The following is a 19,745-nucleotide window of genomic DNA, read 5'->3' on the forward strand; positions in this document are numbered from 1 at the left end:
AATCGCGATTACATATTTAAATCAATTGACAGCCCTAATATATATATTTATTACATGGCTTGGTTGAATTCTAAGGTAGAATGCGGTGTGTTATTTCTTGATAACAGACCACTGCGAAGTATAACACACCGTTGCCATGAAAAACAGAGCATGGCTATGGATGCAGGATTCTAACCGTAGAGACGGAACAGACTATTTTCTTTAGCGGAAGCAAAACAATCGTTTTTAAATCAATAAACTCCTTTTTAAATCAATATTTTGTGTCAAATTATTGATTTATTTGGTAGGTAGCCATGTAATAAGCGGGATAATGTAGAGCAAGGCGGTTGTTATCAGCGTATTCACGTCGGGGTCCTGATCAGACTGTCGGGGTTGTATTCGCTATAACAACCGCCTCGCTCTACATTATCCCTTACATATAGTATAAGAAACCAAAATACAATAATAGTTAAAACACAAACACACACACCCCAAACTAAAGAAAACACTGATCATTATAATGGTGACTTCAAACAAAACATTTTCATTATAATTCAAGATACACATTCTTATCACAGAGCAGCACATCTTGTTCAGACAACGGGTCAGAGATTACCAGCAGTTTATAACCAAATCATCATCAAGTTTTCTAATTTATCCTTATGAAAAGGGGAAAATGCTTACATTTTAATGGTGAATTTAATATATATATATATATATATATATATATATATATATATATATATATACTGTATATACAGTATATTCCTTCAAATATTCCTTCTTAGTGATACTCATTTTGCAATTTAGTTATGGAGATAAAAATAAATAATAATCACTGTGTGAAATGTTATTCAATCCCATTTGTGTTGAACACTTTTTAAACTTTTAATATTACAGTGATCATTCTTAAATATATATACATAGTATAAGAAACTTCCCAAAATACAATAATAGTTAAAACACACACCCAACTAAAGAAAACACTAATCACTATAATGGTGACTTCAAACTAAACATTTTCAACAAAACATCAAGAGGCTGACTTACAAGAACAGCCTTCATTTACAGGAAACGCTGCGTCACTTGCATGGGGGCGTTTGTCTGTTCATTTACAGAGAAGAAGGGAAATGTAACTCTTTATTCCCTTTTAGACTGATATATTCACATGTACATTCATTCTTATCACAGCGCAGCTCATCTTGTTCAGACAACGGGTCAGAGATTACCAGCAGTTTATAACCAAATCATCATCAAGTAAGTTTTCTAATTTATCCTTATGAAAAGGGGAAAAGGTGCTTACATTTTTATGGTGAATTAAAAAAAATATTGTAAACGGATGTTTTTCTGATGACTATATTCTTTATTAGTGATACTCATTTTTCAATTTTGTTAAAGAAATACAAATAAATAATAATATTAATAAAACAAATTAATTCTATTTGTGTTGAACACTTGAAAGGCACTTTTAAAACTTTTAATATTACAGTGATCATTCTTAAAATATATACATAGTACAAAAACCTCCCAAAATACAATAATAGTTAAAACACACACCCAGAGAACACTAATCACTATAATGGTGACTTCAAACTAAACATTTTCAATAAAACACCAAGAGGCTGACTTACAAGAACAGCCTTCATTTACAGGAAACTCTGTGTCACTTGCATGGGGGCGTTTGTTCATTGTAATTTTCAGAGAAGGAGGGAAATGTAACTCTTTATTCCCTTTTAGACTGATATATTCACATGTACATTCATTCTTATCACAGCGCAGCTCATCTTGTTCAGACATCAGGTCAGAGATTACCAGCAGTTTATAACCAAATCATCATCAAGTAAGTTTTCTAATTTATCCTTATGAAAAGGGGAAAATGTGCTTACATTTTTATGGTGAATTTAAAAAAAATATTGTAAATGGATGTTTTTCTGATGACTATATTCTTTATTAGTGATAATAGAAATAAAAATAAATAATAATATTAATAAAACAAATTAATTCTATTTGTGTTGAACACTTGAAAGGCACTTTTTAAACTTTTAATATTACAGTGATCATTCTTAAAATATATACATAGTACAAGAAACCTCCCAAAATACAATAATAGTTAAACACACACCCAACTAAAGAAAACACTAATCACTATAATGGTGACTTCAAACAAAACAGTTGAGACGCTTTGCTTGTTATGATACGTTATATCCGTGAAAGTGTTACTAGTATCTCATTTCACACATATGTTGTTTCTGTGTTGATTCTATATTATAATGTCGATACAATGTAACATATTTTCTCTGGCTCTTGTTTTAAATGAGTCTGTTACATTATTATGTTTGTTGTTGTCGTGTGTTGATGTTGTACGAGCAGAATGTGGCGGTTGGTCGGTGTGGTATTAGCCCCGCCCCTCCTCCACTGTGATTGGACGGTTGGGTAAAAAGTGACAGTGATTAACGCTGCGTTTTACCCAAAATTGAACATTCTTCAACTCTCGGCGACCAGTAAAAAACGCCAGGCGTTCAGCGCTTCAGCATGAAAAAAACTCTCAGCGCCTTGTTACGCTCATGGCACTCAAAAAACGCAGCGCTCCCGTTGAAAACAATGGGAAAAATACGCCAGCTGCGTGAAAAAAACGCTTTGGTGGACAGGGCCTTTTGTAAGAGTAGAGAAGCCCCGTCCATAACTGGTGACAAGCTGCCCTATTATTATAGCTCCGCCCTGAGAGACGCATCTGAGCCACTGAGGAAACTGTGGTTGAATTTCATTAATGAATAAAATGTGCCGGAGAAAGTCGGTAAAGTGTTATATATTTGCGCAAATCATTTTACGCCGGTGTGATGATTTAAAATTTTTGGCAAATATTCGTCAGAACAATGGGCTGCTTCACATATGAGGGTCAGTTCAACACTGGATTTGCACAAAAAATTTAACATGACGGTGCATACTGTAAGACAAACAGAACCTCAGATACTACTGAGATATCTCCTGAGATATGGACAACACAACACATTCTGCCATTTGTCTCCACACCCCACAAAGTGAAGTTGCGGCAAAAAGGTTCTTTCCCTCCTGTCCTCCTTTCACATTTGTTCCTTCTTCCCCACTTCCTTCCCTTGAAAGCTTGAAAAAATATGCATTGCATTTACAGTGCTTGCTTTTAATGCATAATATTTTTAGGGCTTGCATTTTTATGGGCTGAAATTCAACATATTCGTATATTTAAGCTGTGTATATTTAAATTCAAAACATTTCACACACATTTTCATTATTAAAAATTTCATCAAATTTCACTTCCAAAATATTCATTCTTTTTAAAAATACAACCTATAATATTTGACAGGCAAATGTCGGTCCATTTTAATTGCACAAATTCAGTGGTTCAAATTTGGCCGAAAATTCAACATTTCACATCTGGGAACTGCAGGAATAGCAGTAGAGTCCCGATGCATAATCTCCATCTGCCGTTAGTCAGCTCACCAGCAGAAGACCAGAGCAAGAGTTAGAGCAAGTCATTCATTCATAAAAACGGATTTACAGAAATTGAGTATTTGTGATGATTATCTGGGCCAATATATATATATACAAAAGCTGTGATTACATTTAAGTCCTCGTTGTTACTTTTGTACATGTAACAGTTTCTCTACCGTGAACGAGATCATAACATTATTCCCCAATGCAGATCAAATGTTAAATCTGAGGTAGACACATATTTATCTTGGTTGTTTAGTTTCCTTAACTTTATATCTCGGTGTAAAAAAATATCTTGGTGCTGTGCTGCAGTACTGGTGGTTCATACTCCAGGATTCCCAGCAGTCGGGACATAAAATGCTTAACATAGCTTAATGGACTAAAACAGTGACATAAAAGACAAAACTCGCACCTTATTGGGAATGTAGGATAGGCTACATGCAAGAAAATGGACTCAGAATATGAATACAACGCGCAAAGTTTCACGCTAAGCATTTCCCAGTGATATACTGGCATAAAGTTGGCTTGATGTTGGAAGTTCGTCAGAGACTGCCTCTAAAGTTACATACGACTGAGATGCACGTTTCTAACTTCAATAGTATTTAAAGAGAATGACTTAAATCCATAAAACCAACTGTAAAGTGTTCATGTAGGTGTCAGGCATGATGCACAGCTTTTAGATTTTTTTATATTAAAATAAATGAGGCTCATGCAGTAGTGAAAAAATAGCAATATTTACACATGATTTGACAGTTTATTTTATTATATATCAAAAATATAAAAGGTATGCATTATGCCTGACACCTACATTAACTCTTTACAGTTGGTTTTATGACTGTAAGTCAATCTCTTCAAATTCTATTGAAGTTAGAATCGTGTACCTCAATGTCGTATGTAACTTTAGAGATGGTCTCTAATGAACTCACTGTGGTGAGTGTGCCCTTTTTCCCGGGGTCCTTCATCCAAACCACCTCCTGTTCCTCGACAAGGTGCAAACTCCTTAGGTCTATGACCCTAGTCATTGCAAATTCCTATTGGAAGTTCATGCTCCACATTTGGGCATGTTTTGTCTTGGTATTTAAAGAAATGCTGAAAAAGGCTCAGGGTGAATTGTGGCCTGATCCGCCAATAATGCCGAGTGTCGCCATTGTGTTTCATTCTAATGTCAGGTATGCATTTTTTCCTCCTCATTTCCGAGCATTTAATATTATTGTATTGATTTTCTTTGTATTTATTATGTAATTGGCATGATACTTTTACCTGACTACTAATAATTTGTTATGTTTGAATTTATTCTGACTTAAGAAAAGAGTTAAATAGAATAATCAAACATTCACCTAAATTTAATGATTAACAAACATCAATTAAACCTTTTTCATTTTTGGAGTCAGATGAAATAAAGAAGTAGTTAAATTACTTTGCCACACTGAAAAGACAGAACGTGCATGAAACCTTCACCTTCTTATCGTTGGGCCGAGCTGGTGGGCCTTACAATACTAGTCGATGAGTTGAATCAACCCTACTCCACAACAAATCCATAAATGTATCCACTAAATGAGGCCCATGGTCTTGGTCTTGGTTTGGTCTTGACTACATCTCTGCTCTGTTCTGAAACACTGATATACAGCCAACAGATTTTATTTTAGTCTTTGTTTCACAGTGTCTGACATAAGGATTGTCCTGCTGGGTAAAAGTGGATCAGGAATGAGTTCAACAGGAAACACCATCCTGGGCAGAAATGTGTTTAAAGTGGGTTTCTCTTCTGAATCTACAACTCAACAGTGTGAGAAACATGAGGGAAAAGTGGACGGAAGAAACATCACAGTGATTGACACACCTGGACTGTTTCACACATCCATCACAAGTGAAGAAGATCTGAAGGCTGAGATTGAGAGGAATCTGCAGATGTCTGACCCTGGTCCTCATGTGATTCTGCTGGTCATCAAACTCGGCAGATTTACAGAGGAAGAGGAGAACACAGTGAAATGGATTCAGAAAAACTTTGGAGAAGATCTTATGAGATTCACCATCCTGCTGTTCACTGGAGTTGATCAATTGGACAAATCACTAGACGAATTTCTGCAAGAAAGCATCAAGATAAATGAACTCCTAGATGAATGGAAGGTGGCATGTCATGCCTTTAATAATGCAGAGAAGAAAGATCGAACTCAGGTCACTGAGCTGCTGGAGAAAATAAAGGTCATGATGAATAAAAATGAAAGAATGAATGAATACTACACTGCGGAAATGTATCAGAAGGCTCAGAGTAAGATCAGAAAAGAAGAGGAGAGAAAAAGACAAGAGGAAGAGAAAAATAAACAGGAGGAAGAGAAAAGGAACCAAGAGAAGGAAGAAGAGAAAGGAAAAGAAGATGGAGTTGGTGAAAGAACAATGATGAGAGAATTTGCAAAAGTAGTTTTAATATCAATAGGAGGACTAGTTGTAATATCAATAGCAGCAAAACTATATGCAAGATCTTGTCTGAGGGGAAATAATCATATATCTGTATGAATCACAGGTTCTGATCTGCATGAAAAAAATGTAATAAATGAAATGCATGATTATTTTGGGATTTTTTTAACCATTCATATAATAAATCATAACATGAAGAGTCAACATAAAGAGCTACTTTTTCGTAAATGTGATAACATGGCAATGTAAGCTGGCCTTGTTGTAACAATTATACATTATAATAAACAATAAAAAAAATTATAAATTAATCCAATTTGACCAGCTGATGTTTTTTTCTTTTTTTTCCTATATTAAATAAATGTAATGTGATCTACTGAATCTATTTTAATACCCAACAAAAGGGATTCAAAAGGCAGGATTTGACACACACACACACACACACACACACACACACACACACACACACACACACACACACACACACACACACACACACACACACACACACACACACACACACACACACACACACACACACACACACACACACACACACACACACACACACACACACACACACACACACACACAAACAAACAAACAAACAAACATAGTGAAGTGTTTTATTTGTAGAATTTGTTAATGTGTGTAACTGCTAACTATAATTTTGTGTCACAGATTTACCTGACGCCTCAAAACTACAGCACAGATGGGTGAGTACTGATCTGTGTGTTTGTTCTGGCATTATGTGAAAGGCTGTTAAAAGATTTGCCAAATCAAAGTAATGGCACAATATCCTGTGTACAAGCTCGAGACAAGAGCTGATGCTGATGGGGACCCATGTTTAAGTCCTGGGTTGGACTTTCCTATGAGATAAAGGCAAATTGGTTTAACACAATATATTTTTTAATCAGTATAAAATAACTTAATGTTAAGTAATTACTGCCTAAATTTATTTAAGCCTTAAAGAACAATGCGTTACATTGGTAATGTACTTTTGGGGTTGCTTTCTGATCATCTATTATCTTTGGATAATCTAAGTGTTAAGATTTTTTTTAAAAATAATAAGACAATTCTGAATTACAGTTTTAGCCTATTGCTTACACACTTTTTGCAGAATTTGGCTCATTATGTCAAAACTCTACACACAAGCCAATCAGACATAGCACTTGGAGATGAACAACTCACATCTATGGCAAAATGAAACACTGAAATCAAAACTTAACACTCCTTTCTAAAAATGCAATTCTTGCAACAAAACCATACACACAATCACTCTTTCATATCACCAGCAACACACTGATGGGCTTTATATAAAACACTGCAGTCTTTGTGTTTCTATTTTATTGTCATTTTCTCAGACTCAGTCTTCTGTAAAGCTCAAAAGTAGAATTTCTGCAGTAATCAAACAAGAGTTTTTACAAAAAACAAACATTCTAACAGAAATAAAGAAAAATAGAATCACAAATCATCAAATTTCACAACAAAACAAAAGTAAAAAAAACAAAAAACAATTACTGGATAAATTGCTATTGGGGGAAAAAAATAATATATATACTTGTTTTGTGTGTGTGTGTGTGTGTGGTGGGGGGCGTTCTGTTCGGATCTGGCCACAAGACCTTGTCCAACCATTCTGTAGAAAATGCCACCACAAGATGTCATTGGTTAGGTTCTTTTTCACATACTGTACTTTCAAACTGTACACAGTACTGTTAACATCACAATGGTATTCCTTTACATATACTTAACAGTACAGTTAGTACAGTAATACTGTAATATGATACAGAATCATGTGACACATACAGTAGGTACAGTCTGGAGTAGAAACTTGAAGATTTACCTGTTCTCCAGTCAGAATGTCCTATTTCTAAGGCTCAGACCGATTGGTGCTGTTTTCTGAGCAAGTGTTTTCAGGTGTGTATGTAAGTGCCTACAATGGCCAGATGAGTTTTGTATTTTGAACAGAGTGTTTTCCCAATGATAACAGGTGATTTTGTTTTTGAACAAAGTGTCTAATGTAAGAAAACGTGTAGTGTTTCGCAATAAGTGTGTTACAGAATTGCAAACAAAGTGGCAAGTTGACAATGTGTTTAAAGGGATAGATCACTTTGAAATACATTTTTGGTATGTTTTAGCTTACCTCAAGGGCATCTAAGATGTAGGTGTCTTTTTTTCCGCAGTAGTTTCAATTTTGATATTTTTAGGTCAAACTGTTCTTGTCTGTCAGTCATATAATGCAGGTCTATGGTCACTGTCTCAAAGAGCATGCACAGAGTCCAAATTAAAACAATTCCCCATCGTCCAAATGAAACAATTCCCCATCGTAAGTACACATTGATGGCCTAAGACACGAAACGAGCGGTTTGTGTGAGAAAACGAACAGTATTTATATCGTTTTTACCTCTAATACACAGCCATGTCCAAGTGATCTGATCTGACGTGTACACAGACTGGTGCATAGATATATACACTAGATGTCGCCTTGTCTACGGCAGTTCATTGGAACGAATGTCTTTAAGGCGACATCTAGTGTATATATCTATGCACCAGTCTGCGTACACGTCAGATCTGATCACTTCGACATGGCTGTGTATAAGAGGTAAAAACGATATAAATACTGTTCGTTTTCTCACACAAACCGCTCGTTTCGTGTCTTAGGCCATCAATGTGTACTTACGATGGGGAATTGTTTCATTTGGACGATGGGGAATTGTTTTAATTTGGACTCTGTGCTTGTGTTTTGAGATAATGACCATAGACCTGCATTATATGACTGACAGACAAGAACGGTTTGACCTAAAAATATCAAAATTGAAACTACTGCGGAAAAAAAGACACCTACATCTTGGATGCCCTTGAGGTAAGCTAAAACATACCAAAAATGTATTTCAAAGTGAACTATCCCTTTAAGCCATGGTTACACTGTTTAAGGTATGCTACAAGAAGTGTAGGTATTGAGGCTTTGGTCTAAGCGTTCAGTTTTAGTGTGTAAGCAATGGGCAAAAACTGTAATTCAATATTATTTAATATAACAAATATCTCATATGAGAAGAAAAATGTATGTATTTTGTCTTATTTTAGAGCAAAAAGATCTCCGGATTGTTCTGCTGGGTAAAACTGGAGCCGGGAAGAGCTCAACAGGAAACACCATCCTGGGCAGAAATGCTTTTGGGGAGAAATGTTCCTCAGAGTCTGTCACTAAGAAATGTGATGCACATGATAAGATAGTGGATGGCCAGAAAATCACTGTGATTGACACGCCGGGACTCTATGACACATCAATGAGCCCAGAAGACCTAAAACAACAAATAGAAGAGTTGTTCAATCATTCTGGTAATGGTATTCATGCAATTCTGCTGGTGATCAGTCTGCGCGCTAGATTTACAGAGGAGGAAAGGAATACTGTGCAGTGGGTCAAGAAAAACTTTGGTGAAGAGGCTTCAAAAAACACTATAGTGTTGTTTACAAGTGGAGATGAATTAGAGTACAAGGAAATACCAATTGAAAAATATATAAATGAATCGGAAACCCTGCAGAGATTAGTTAAGGAGTGTAATGGAAGATATCAGGTTTTAAAAAACAGAACTAATGATCGCTCCCAGGTCACTGAGCTTGTGAGAAAGATAAGGGAAATGATGCAGGAGAATAACAATAAACTTTACACTAAAAAGAATTATGATGAAACTCAAAGTAAAGTGCTCAAGGCAATTACTGTAGGAGCTGCAGCAGCAGGAGGATTAGGAGCATTAGCAGCAGGAGGAACAGCTGCAGGATTAGGAGCTGCTAAAGGTGCAGTATTTGCCGCTACAGTGGTGGGGGGTGTAGGTGTAGCTGCAGTAGTTGGAGTTGTTGGAGCTGGAGTACTGATATATAAGTTTGTAAAACGTAATTCATCAACTAAAAATAAGGACCAATAAGCTTGAAATTAGATAATGTATTTTCAAAATGTGGACTAACCATCTTTCCAGGGTGCCTCTGGCCTAGAAAATTGGGATATAAGAGAAAAATGTGGTATGCTTTTGAAGATACACATCACATAACTATGGAAATTAATAGAAATTTAAAAACATATATTTTATTTTAATTGGCATGTTTAATCCTAAAACAGGCAAGGGTGGAAAATGATCATCAAAAAATAATTGAATGTCACTTTCACACAATATCATCTGGACTTAAGTAAAACATATCCAAAGGAATTTTGGAAATATTTGATATAGTTTGTGATTGGATTGGATTGTATGTGTTGGATCTCCCAGGGTAAGTTACATTGCCCTATAGGGTATAAATAAGGCCCAAGTCATCAATGTTTCTGTGATTTGTTTGATGCAAAAAAAAAAATATGTTAATGTAAATATGCTGCATGAATGACATGTCTGAGTGTCCTAAAATTAGGGCATATACCTTTCTTATATTGTTCACTGTTGAACAGTTGAGTCTTCAGCCTCAGAGATGGGAAACTCTAGCCCTTGAGGTCCACTGTCCTGCAGGCATACCCTCATCCTCTCCTCCTGTACCTGTAACAAATCCTTCCCTCGCACGGGTCAGAAGCCCTAAAATTATACTTATTAAAAGAAAAATTGTCCAGAAATAATATTGTTTCTATATTTTTAATAAAAAAAAATTGGAGATATTTTATTGTATTAGCCTCTAAATTACTAGATTTTATCAATCATTTTGAATATAAATAAGCACATTCTTCACATTCTCTCACTTAAATACAAAACTATTCTCCATTACATGAATAAGCCTGTTAAAACAGCTCTTACTGACACTTTACATTAAACTGCCATCTAGTGGTAGTCTGGCTCAATCTTTTGGCTGGCTTTACCCAGTCTCATCTAGTGGGGTATTGAACACAATGATAGCGATGATGTCACACCCTGTAATACATGTTGTCCACATTCAGTCGGTGAACTCTTTTATGTCTGGACTGAAGTCGACTCATCGGATCGGATGTGGATGTGGATATCACCCGCAGGTCCAGGGAAACGGTTTGGATATTCTTTTTAGACGCATTATTTCCTAAATTTATTATGGTATGTTTTATTGATTAGTGATATTGTTTCTCTCTCTTCATCACTCGTCATGTCATGTGACACACATGGTACACACTTAGTTTTTGTTTCTGTATAAAACACCAGGTTATAGGGACATGTGCGCCTGCTGTATTTTAGTGTAGGGTAGATAAGACGTCTTGGGCCTTGAAGATTTTTTTCTTTTTTATTAGACAGGTTTAGCAAAAACAAGTTAGAAAGATTGTGTTTTTGTTTTGTTCTTTGCTTTGGTCCATTTCTTTTTCCTCTTCCAGTTCGCTTAATTATTGCCTGTGTGTGTGCAGAGATATTTACCTAGATAGATAATTACATACTATGTCCAGTATGTAATTTAACATACTGGACATATATTCTAATAGGTGTGGTATTGTAGATTATATAGCATCTTGCAGGGTGCAATAATTCATTTTTTTTCATAATTGGGTAAACATTGGTATTGGCATTTTCTTTTAAATATTTTACTTTTAATGTATGTGTATGTAGAGGTTTGCAATGTGTGTATGTATACATGTATGTATGGATATTGTATGTTTCGGTGTGTATATGCACTTATACATATATATATATATATAGGCATTTATCATAATTTTTTTTTATTTACTTGTTACTTATTTGCTGGCATGGGGTGGGGGGGTTGTTCTGTAAAAATGTGAAAAACTTTAAATAAAATATATATATAAAACATAAAAAAAAACTGCAGTGAACCAAAGACAGTCTCAAAAACACTGAAATCACTGGTGTTTCTGACGTCACAAACTACCTTGTAACCAATCAGATCAACGTGTGGAGCAATTATTTGGCATGAAGGAATTATTTTTCAAGGAAAAAACACTTAAATATGTCATTTTGGTGATCAAAGATGAGTTTTTAGAGATAAACTGATACCTCTAGAAATAATTTTCCTCACAACACTGATTAAATCAGCACTCCTCGCAAACACACATGCACTTTTGTTTCTGTCAAGAACCCTCGTCATACCAACGGTTCGTGGCCAGGTCAGATTACACAAGAGTTTTGTGTAGTTTTTTGCAGTTCAGGCATTCCCAGACCCGACATACAACGCTTAAAGTAGTTGAAAGTCAAATGCGTCAGATGAAACCTATTGCAGACACCGACGGGAGTAACACACTGATCCGACAAAACCCGGTGTACGTGTCTAATGCCGCTGGTCAGTGTCTGTTGGTGCGGTGTGAAGTGGCCTTTATAAAGACATACTAAATGCTAAAAAACGTATCCATGTGTTCATAACCTCAAGACTAGATAATTGCAGGACACTACTGGGTGGAAGTCCTTCAGGCTCAGTAAATAAACTTCAGCTGGTTCAACATTCAGTGGCTAGAGAGCTTACGAGAACAATATCATATCATATCATATCCACCCAGTTTTATCATCATGCTGGCCTGTCAGGTACAGTATAACTGTTTCAAATCCCAATAATTACATGCAAAGCTTTAAATGGACTCTAGCCCATCATTACTAATGTGTACTTTATACTGTGCAATAATCCAACAAACTTTCAAAACCCACAAAAGAAGATTGATCCTTTTCCTATTTGGCTTCTGATAGCCATGTCCAGGAGTCAGACACACTCTCGCACTCCTTTAGTCAAGAGTACATCTAATTCATTCACACCTCACAGCTCATGGCTTTATAATAACATATTTCTGTAAAGCTGTGTATTGTGAACAGTGATATAGAAGTAAAATTGACTTTACTTGAGGTGAATTTTAAATTAAGACAAAATAACGGGACACTTTCATGACTTGCATGTTCGTTCTTTATTCATTTATTTACAAAAAAATAGTTTTAACACATTGTACAGTCAGATCTTACTGACAATACCAGTCTAACCACCATTCTTAACTAATACAATACACTGAAAATGTTCCTTTACGATTATGTTCAATGAAAACTCTTACGAACACACACATCCACAGTAAGCAATATACTTTTTAATTCTCATAAAAGCATACAAATAAGATCATACTGATTTTAATCATTTCCTTTTCTGGTCCTTGAAAAGACAGGAACTTTCTCTGGAAGTTTTTTTTTTTTTTTTATACGTACAGCATTACTTACTGAAAAGAAATGTACTACATTAATGCTTGGGTGGAAAAAACTAATTTTACAGTGTCTATCACTTTACAGTAATTTATAGTTAAATATTTACTTATTTTCTGTTTATTCCCATTCTGGAAAAAATACTTTAATTCCCATGTACGCATGCCATTGATAAAGGTGTTTAAAGCTACACTGTGAAATTCTTTTAGTTGATTCTTAGCAAAAAAAACACTTAGTTCTTTCAAAAATATATGTGCTCATTAATGTATATTTACTTCTTTCAAGTAATAAAGTAAAGTATTCTCGTAAGTTTATAATCTGCCACTGAAAGTACATACGGGTGAGGGGTTCGAATGCCGGCCGCCATGTTGCCCCTCCATCTTGAAACTACATTAGTCAAAGAGGGACATTTCCAAGATGGAAAGAGCTCATGAGGAGCAAGCATTTTAAAAAGGACGCCGAAGTTGCCTGCTTTCTTCTCGACAGGTAACGTTAATTCAGCCTATTTGTGTATATTGGAAGTTTTATTGTTGCTTGGCTAATTATATCATGGTTGTTGTGCTGTGCCTAACGCTAGAACGACGTCTAGGATAGTTTTCCTCGCGTCAATGATGAAAAAGTATTGTTTACCTTGTTACACTCATGGACGAAGTCGAACTGGAAGCCATGTTAATCTTGGACTAAATCAGCCACCGTAGGAGTTAGAACGCACTAGGAATGGGGGAGGGGCTAGAAAGTAATAATCAGTTTGTGGTCATATACAATATCACCACTAGATGGGAGTAATTCCTACACAGTGTAGCTTTAAACAAATGTAGTTTACATGTGAACTGAAGTATACAGTAGTGGACTCTTGCTCATCAACAGCTGTCGCTCATTAAGACACTGACAGACATCAGCTGATAATTCTGCACAGCTTGTGGAAAGAATAAAGCCAACTAAATCTAATCCCACAAAATAAAATAAAAATACATCTCATTTACAATGGTGATTATCCTAGATTTTGTTTCTAGATTAGTAAAAAAATTATTAAAAAAGCACAATCTGGATTTTGATCTGTATAAAAATTTGAATAATTAGAATCACAAACAAAATCCTCACAAACATTCCTGTGTAATCCGTGCAGGAGTTTATCAGCGGATGATCATTACAGTGTTTAGGCGGTGGCAGACAAGTATTTACATTTATTCCGATAACAGATGCTCTTATCCAAAGGAACTTACAAATACACAAAAACACAAGCAACAAACTAGGAAAGAAATAATAAAAGTAGAATAAAACACTGTATATTAGCAGTGCTGTGATATAAAGAGTGTACACCACCAGAACAGCACAGAGTTAGTGAAGAAATATAAATGCAACAAAAAAAGTTGTTTCTTAGTTTGTTTTACTCATAAGAAGCAGCGTTATGAATTAATGCTCATAGAAGAGTTGTGTAATGGTCTCAGAAAGTCTGTTGAAGGCTGGAAAGCATTTCACCACAGTGGGAGAGAGCAAGGCCAGTTCACACCTGGTGTTAAGATGTGTTCAATCTAACGGACAAAATAAGCTTGCACAATTTCCATGAAAAGGGAAGCTACATGTAGCCAAAGCAGAGAGATACCATCACTCCATCTACATCAGCCAAGAAATATCTTGTTGAAACCAGTATTTTAGCGTTATTTGACTATGGTGATGTATAGGAATGCAGGAATTTAGAAGAATTAGATGTGTTATATCAAGCAGATATTAGACTGATCACTAATGCACCTTACAGAACGCATCACTGTGAACTGGATTACCTTTTAGATTGGACATCAGTGGATATTAGACGGGAAATACACGGGTGTATTATCTTAGGTTGATTCCCCTTACGAAAAAGAAGTTTATTCAAGTGTGCTATTAGTATACTTCTTTTAAACTAAAAATAAGAAAGTATACTTTCAGTCTACATTTTATATACTTCTCAAAATATATATTTAAAATGACACTTAAGTGTACTTGACTTATACTGAGAGAAAAGTGTGAGTATATTTGGCCTGTACTTGAACTCAATCTTTTGATCGGGATATAATTAAGTATTCAAAGTAAACTTGGCTCTTTTGATCGAGTAGCCTATTTAATATACTTTTTTTTTTTACATAGTTTTTCCATATACAGTCTTATGAAACTTACATTGTTTGAAAATATTGATTAGAATATTGATACAAAACAGATGTTTCTAATTCTGCGTATCTGAATGTTTGTGTAGGCTAGTCCACTGGTAGTGCACATAGGAATTTACTTTAATTCTACTCTTTCCCAGCATTGACTGAATTTTCCAGCTATCCATGTTTTCACTGTTATACGGTAGGGGGCGCTATGACACATCTTCTAGTACAGAATCTCCAGATCAAAACAAGAAGATGAAGAAGCTGACACAAGTGTTTTTGAAGAAGATTGCTCACTCAAATGTGAAATAATGTGATCCTCAAACATTAAACAGCTTGTAAATCAAAACTGCTTAATGTTTCCAAATGAAATGAAGCGTAACCCATGAAGAGAAAACGACTGTGAAGCTTTGGGAGTGTTGGACTCGATCTACTCCATCTGTGTTTTGATCATGTTTCTGAATCAGGTCAAGGCGTAGTCTTTGACAAAAATGTGATATTCTCATCTTTTTCGTTTAAAATGTTGCCTTTCTTTATGAAACTTACAGACATTCAAGTGTTGATAAAAAAGGATGAATGAAGCTAATAAAATTTTTTAAAATTAAAGTACAGTTAAAGGTATTTTTCAAGTATAAAAAATAATATCTACATTTGGTCATAGTAGTATACTGCAGGTGCAAACATAATATATGAATAGTAAACTATAAGTATAATGTTATGTTCACTTAAAGGGATAGTTCACTTTGAAATTAATTTTTGGTATGTTTTAGCTTACCTCAAGGGCATCCAAGATGTAGGTGTCTTTTTTTCCGCAGTAGTTTCAATTTTGATATTTTTAGGTCAAACCGTTCTTGTCTGTCAGTCATATAATGCAGGTCTATGGTCACTATCTCAAAGAGCATGCACAGAGTCCAAATTAAAACAATTCCCCATCGTCCAAATTAAACAATTCCCCATCGTAAGTACACATTGATGGCCTAAGACACGAAACGAGCGGTTTGTGTGAGAAAACGAACAGTATTTATATCGTTTTTACCTCTTATACACAGCCATGTCGAAGTGATCAGATCTGACGTGTACGCAGACTGGTGCATAGATATATACACTAGATGTCGCCTTAAAGACATTCGTTCCAATGAACTGCCGTAGACAAGGCGACATCTAGTGTGTACATATCTATGCACCAGTCTGCGTACACGTCAGATCTGATCACTTCGACATGGCTGTGTATAAGAGGTAAAAACGATATAAATACTGTTCATTTTCTCACACAAACCGCTCGTTTCGTGTCTTAGGCCATCAATGTGTACTTACGATGGGGAATTGTTTAATTTGGACGATGGGGAATTGTTTTAATTTGGACTCTGTGCTTGTTTTAAAGAAAATTTAAAGAAAACTTACAAGTATACTTGCAGTATAAACTACTAAACTAGTAGTTTACTGAGAGGACACTTCAGTGTGTACTTTCATAAACTAAAAAATTTACTACTTGTATTAAAATAGTAAACTAAGTAGTTTATTACTGTTACACTTATAGTACACTTAAACATGTAAGGGTTAATGCCCGACGAGGTGTCCATTGTCAGGTATTAATGGACAACGGCGAGGCGTAAACTGTCCGACGCGCAGCGGAGGTCCATTAATACCTGACAATGGACACCTCGAAGGGCATTAACCCGCTTATACCATGGTCACTTGCCAAATAACACATTTTTAAAACATTAGTTTATATTTTAATTAGTTTTACAATCGAAATCTAAAGTTTTTACAAACAATAACTTGGTTTCCCTGGTTACGCCTGACGGTTTATTTAGCAACCGGAGATATTTATAGTCCGCTCAGCTCTAGAACCCTTCAGTTTACTGCCTGTTGCTATGGTTACTCACAGCTGATGTAGCCAGCGCATTTATTTATTAATTTCGAACGGTAAACAGTCAGTTTCACCAGAACCCCTTTACTAGGTGTCCTCTATCACTTTTTAATGGACACCCTGCAGCCAATCAGAATCGAGTATTCACCCAGACCATGGTATAAATACTTTTAAATACTAAAAGTGGGCCAATTTAGTCCCAAGCAGTATTGAAGTAGGACACTTACAAGTTTACTATTAGTACACATTGATATTAGTATACTTACTCCATAAAGTATACTTAAAATATACTTGAACATTAAGTATACTTCATAAAATGAACTTGAAGTATACTTCTTTTTCATAAGGGTTTCCCTAGAAAGAAAACTGTTCAAGCTGCTCCACAATGATTGGAATGTGCTACAAAAGTCATTGACATTAGAGTCATTTATTTCAATCTCTGCATTCAAAAAAACTATTAGGGAGTGTTTTTATCACAGTTTGTAAATGTTTTAAATGAATGTATGTGTGTGTGTGTATTGTAATATGTTAGTATGTCTTTTTAGGAGATTTGAACTCTCCTACCAGGCTGTTGTTGAAAATAAGAACTTGTTCTTAAGTGACTTGCCTGGTTAAATAAAGGTTAATCAATCATTATAAATCAGCAACGAGCGGAGATGAACTTAAAGATGTGGGATGGGAATATCAATCCGATATATTATAGATCGTGAGACTGCTTACAGACTCTGAGGAAACCTCATATCCAACGAACCAATAACTTCCCTCTCTCTGGCCCCTCCTGACATCCCCGATCTGACCGGATGGATGGCCCGTCTAACCTCACGAGACTCTGTGGACTGCGTTACTTCAGTGTTAACAATCTGAAGCCCTCCAGAGACAAGCCCTCCAGAGACAAGCCCTCCAGAGACAAGCCCCCCAGAGACACTCCCTCCAGAGACACTCCCTCCAGAGACAAGCCCTCCAGAGACAAGCCCTCCAGAGACAAGCCCCCCAGAGACACTCCCTCCAGAGACACTCCCTCCAGAGACACTCCCTTGAGTCCCTTGAGCCTGAAGAGACGCTTTAGTAACCGGCTGCTTCTCAACAAGGACTACGCTCTGGTAGTGCTGCATTTCACGATTGGCATTTCCACGCAAGCCGACATCAGATCTCCTCTGCTCCTCTACTAGCATACTCTCCTGAATGCCGAGGACTGGGCCGGACGTCACCAACACAGTAGGATGGGGTTCAACCACATAAATGGGGCTGGCAGAGGAGTAGTACAACGCAGGCTGCTGGACTAACAGAGTTTGGTTAGGAACCATCATCTTCTCATGGACATACACTCCTGTAGAGGACATGCTGCTTGTCTGATGTGCTCCTCCAGCATGAATAGTGGCGGAAGAGCTTGCTTTCTCCTGAGAGTGTAGCAGACTAGTCGTCCCGTGTACCTCGTCATCTTTGTGTGTGGCAGACAGGACCGGTTTGGAGGTCACATGGGTGGTTGTGCTAATTTCAGTCTCTATTGTAGAACCACTACAGATCTCAGCCAGGGTTCTGAACCTTATGTCAAGGTTATCAAGAAAAGCAAGGTCATCGTCTTCATGCAAGAGACTGCAGATGTCCTCAAATGAACCCGTGAAAGATTCCTGACCCTCGTAGTCATAGACCTTCACACAGTCTCCCGTTTCATGCTTCTCAGCCACATAGCTTGATTTCTGTAAAAACACAGAAATAATGTTGCATTTACATATACCAAGTTCTGTCATGAAACTCTAGATGGCACAGGCTGACAAGTCCTCAACTCTGTAGCGATCACATCATTATCTACATGGCACAGCTGATTGGTTGCTGTTGCATCAGAGGCCAATGAGTTGCAGCTCAATATTCAAATACTGGTAGTGTTGCTGTTAGCAGTCTACTTCGCTTCCAGAAACCCTCCTACTTCCCCAGCTCCACCTGTATAGATCTGCTCTGTATGTTACATGTACAGCACCAGCATGTCACAACAGTGTCTGTGAATAGGGTTGGGAATCGAGGTCAGGAATCAGATGCTTGTTATAAAATTAAAATTTCGATTCCTCTTATCGATTCCTCTGTGTGCATTTCAATATGACTAAACAATTCAAGTGCGAGACGACTCACGAGCTGTTTTATGTTCTGCACACACATCCAAAGCGCGCTTACAGAAAGAGTGATTTTAAACCATTCAAGCCCGAGACGACTCGCACGCTGTCTCCAGTAGAGTTCTCAACGTGTCGGGTCGGCCCGACAAACCCGACGGGACCCGCGGGTTCGGGTCGAAAATATAAGCAAATGACTCGGGTCGGGTCGGACCTCGGGCTTAATCTTTTCCGCTAAGTAAAAAAAAAAAAAAAATGTATTAATCATCGCTGCTGTTCACCGTAAAGAAAGTCTGGCTGCTGCGTGCAACATGCATCATGGAGAGGGGCGGGGGCAGACGCCTTTAGCCTGGAGAAGAAGATGGAGTTGGTGAAAAGTAAACTTGCCGCAGGTGAATTCACCGTCGCTACTACAGCCTATTTATATATTTAAAGTTGATTGTTTCAGTTGTTTGTATTGTTAAAAGGCGTGAACATTAAAGGTTGATTTGAATTCGCGTCTGCTGGTCATGATAATACGTGTATGAGAAAAAAGAAAATTCCGACGCGGCGTCGGGCCGCGGGCCGGGTTCGGGCAGATAATTCATGTTGATGTGTCGGGTTACATCGGGTCCGGGCTTTAAAAACCACGGGCCGGGTCGGGTCGGGTTGTAATTTTCAGGCCCGTTGA

At 36.7% G+C, this 19,745-nt stretch overlaps 2 protein-coding genes across 5 annotated transcripts in view; one reads left to right on the forward strand and one right to left on the reverse strand.

Moving 5' to 3' along the window:
- Positions 1 to 549: 549 nt before the first annotated feature.
- On the forward strand, positions 550 to 6,572 carry LOC309501999 (GTPase IMAP family member 4-like). Of its 3 annotated transcripts, none has more exons than XR_014207065.1 (4): positions 550 to 623; positions 1,171 to 1,236; positions 1,754 to 1,819; positions 6,538 to 6,572. XR_014207065.1 is itself a non-coding variant. In XM_082174315.1 (4 exons), coding segments are annotated over exons 3-4 (852 nt in total). In that variant the 5' UTR covers positions 550 to 623; positions 1,171 to 1,236; positions 1,754 to 1,818; the 3' UTR covers positions 5,959 to 6,123. The 3 variants fall into 3 exon arrangements, 2 of the variants coding, with proteins under 2 accessions (XP_082030441.1, XP_082030442.1); XM_082174315.1 differs by lacking the exon at positions 6,538 to 6,572 and adding an exon at positions 5,108 to 6,123; XM_082174316.1 differs by lacking the exons at positions 1,754 to 1,819; positions 6,538 to 6,572 and adding an exon at positions 5,108 to 6,123.
- A 6,095-nt stretch (positions 6,573 to 12,667) lies between these two features.
- The window catches only part of dsg2l (desmoglein 2 like), a 42,046-nt gene continuing 34,968 nt past the window's right edge, over positions 12,668 to 19,745 (reverse strand). The window contains exons 14-16 of one of the 2 annotated variants that reach the window (XM_082174204.1): positions 17,062 to 18,670; positions 16,750 to 16,947; positions 12,668 to 16,717 (exon numbers count right to left, since the gene is read on the reverse strand). In XM_082174204.1, coding sequence (XP_082030330.1) covers positions 17,690 to 18,670 — 981 coding nt within the window. In that variant the 3' untranslated portion in view covers positions 12,668 to 16,717; positions 16,750 to 16,947; positions 17,062 to 17,689. Of the gene's footprint in view, positions 16,718 to 16,749; positions 18,671 to 19,745 lie in introns of both variants that reach the window. The other variant, XM_082174203.1, reaches the window with a different exon arrangement.

The sequence above is a fragment of the Leuciscus leuciscus genome (genome assembly GCF_965113295.1).
Source record: "Leuciscus leuciscus genome assembly, chromosome: 6".
Lineage (NCBI taxonomy): Eukaryota > Metazoa > Chordata > Actinopteri > Cypriniformes > Leuciscidae > Leuciscus > Leuciscus leuciscus.